At 35.6% G+C, this 2,533-nt stretch overlaps 1 protein-coding gene across 1 annotated transcript; it reads left to right on the top strand.

Annotated features, from left to right (window-relative positions):
* The first annotated feature begins 895 nt into the window (after nucleotides 1-895).
* On the top strand, nucleotides 896-2,123 carry LOC140961763 (protein FANTASTIC FOUR 3-like). Its single transcript, XM_073420446.1, has one exon. The coding sequence runs from the start codon at nucleotides 1,201-1,203 to the stop codon at nucleotides 2,005-2,007; it is 807 nt and encodes a 268-aa protein (XP_073276547.1). The 5' UTR covers nucleotides 896-1,200; the 3' UTR covers nucleotides 2,008-2,123.
* Nucleotides 2,124-2,533: the final 410 nt, after the last annotated feature.

Raw genomic sequence — 2,533 nt, 5'->3', positions numbered from 1 at the left:
TAAGATATTGTTAATATTTCTGATCCGTCCATTCTGGTCAGTGTTCACATTTCACCAGCCCTCTAAACGACCACAATTGTAGAACCGCAACGATTCAATATTCCTTTTTATGTACATATTTTTATAATTTTGGTATTTTATAACATTGAAATTGAGTTTTAATCATGTACATTTCGATATTTGAATGTTATTCATTTTTTTTTTTTAGTTCTGACGTGATATTGCACGTCGCCATAACATAGCAAACTCATAAAAATTTCAAATATATAATACAAAATACAAATTTCCCTTGTAAATTTTTTTACATGTTTTCCTAAATCTGAGTCAAAACAAGGAGAAAAGGGAAGAGAAGTCCATGTCAACCAAGTGTTCGATGTGAAATGGTTGGCTTCCTAGAAGAAAAGAATTTTATTCAACTCAATCCCTCGGAACGAGATTAATTATTTTAAAAATTATTTCAGTGGTTTGATATTATTATTTTTTTTATGTCTCTAGGATTAAATCTCAATTAAATAATATACAAAGACCGCATTATTTGTATATATATATATATATATTACACTTTTGATATTTCTAAGCATCACATTTCAAAAATGGCCTAATGAAGTATTTTAAGTACCTCAATCACTCCAAATATCCTCCTCCTTTTGTACCTATTTTGTCACACGAGATATATTTGGGAAAATAAACTTTTTTTCTATGAATTTGTCCAATTTATTCTATATATNGGGAAAATAAATTTTTTTTCTATGAATTTGTCCAATTTATTCTATATATACACATATTTTATTATTATTATTATTATTCAATAACAAAATCTTCAATGGATTATAGGAATCAATTTTTTAGATTCACAGAACCAAAATAAGCATCCTTATCTAAAGAATTTTCCTATCCACTGAGTGAGATTAGTACCAAAAAAATTTCAAGAATCCCAAAAATGGGAAAATAAAAACCACCCTTGTATGTGTGGAGGATTGATGATTATACAAAATCAAGTGGTGCAAAAGCCCACTTTTTTCCGACTACACACACAAGCTTTGATTTCCTCGGCACTTTCGTGGACTATAAATTCAGCATTCATCCCTTCACTTCATCTGTCCATTCATTCCTTCGTTCCCTTCTCCTATATTCTATTCTGTTTCCCAAATCTTATTTATTTTCGAGAAAATCAAGTACCCAAATCAAAATTACATATATATGTCAACCACAGTGTGTCAAAATATTGTTTTTTCTTGCTTTGAAACTCAACTCATGGCAGAAACAGCCACCACTTTAAAGCTCAGAGTACCGGAGGCGCTGCCGGCGTCGGATTCTCAGTTTACCAACTGGGGTTGTCGCCGGATCTTCTATGATGATCCCACGAACAGTAAAGAATCATTGAAGAATTACGGTTTTTATGCAGACCCTTTAAGTGAAAGATCATCGATTTCGAGGCTCAGTGCTAAAAGCCTGGAAATTTGCACGGAAAATCTCGGGAGCGAAACGGGCACTGATACCATCACCGGTAGCGGCATTTTCTCGTCTTCTACTTCGTCTTTCGACCAGGAAAAGACATTGAGCTCTAAAGAGAATCATCAAGAAAAGTTGAGGAACAGAGAGAGACAGCCAATAAACGAGGAGGCGAATCCCTGTCGGAAATTCCCGCCGCTGCTGACGACGATGAGTGGGACGGGTTCGATACAGGTGCGCCGCCACTGTGAAGGCGGAAGGCTGATCATTGAGGCGGTGGAGAGGCCGTTGAGGAATTCTTATCTGCAGGCGGAGAGGAGTGGCGGCAGGCTCAGGTTGTGTTATCTGACGGATTCGGAGTCCGACTCGGATATTGACACGGCGGAGCTGCCTCAGGACGAGGAGGAAGAGGTGGTGGAGCAGTCCGGATCGGGGTTTGAATCGGGGACGGAAGAATTTGGGTTCCAAATGTTGAGTCGGTGTAAGGAGAGGGGACATGAAAATGATGGGTTGTGTAGTAATTGGAAACCTGCATTTTGGGTGGCAACTTCTTGAAAATATATTGTGTTTTTTGGTATTTATTTTTATGGATTTTTATGATTTCTTTTTTTTGGAAATAAAGACGTGAATTTCTTCTATAAATTTAATGTTAAGATATTGGATTTCGGGAATGATTTTGCTTACGAGGCAAGTGTTTAACGAAGAACTTGTGGTTTGATTTTTATTGATTATTATGTAAAAATAATTTTTATTTTAATAATATTTTATGATTTTATGTAATTATAACGATTATTTTATCTGTATATCTATGCAAGCTGCATAGATAAGCCCTTGAATATATAATAGGTACCATGATGTCCGTCTCACAACGTAACATCATGAAACTCATTAGGAAGTGTATATATTCTAAACAGGTTTCAAGTCGAATCAACCACTTCAAATAAGGATAAAAATCGCTTGAGTTTGAGACTAGCATATGTGATGTTAACGTCATGTTGCATTGCTAAGGACATGAAGATGTTCATTTACACAGATGAGTGATCACTTGATGATACACTGAACACAACCCTCTCTTGGACTG

The sequence above is a fragment of the Primulina huaijiensis genome, chromosome 16, assembly GCF_012295235.1.
Source record: "Primulina huaijiensis isolate GDHJ02 chromosome 16, ASM1229523v2, whole genome shotgun sequence".
Classification (NCBI taxonomy): Eukaryota; Viridiplantae; Streptophyta; class Magnoliopsida; order Lamiales; family Gesneriaceae; genus Primulina; species Primulina huaijiensis.
Note: the sequence above shows the minus strand (reverse complement) of the source record. Positions and strands in the feature narration are given on the sequence as shown.

What these genes read in the sequence shown, in the direction of transcription:
- LOC140961763 (XM_073420446.1), top strand. Translation starts at nt 1,201, where the DNA reads ATGTCAACCACAGTGTGTCAAAATATTGTTTTTTCTTGCTTTGAAACT.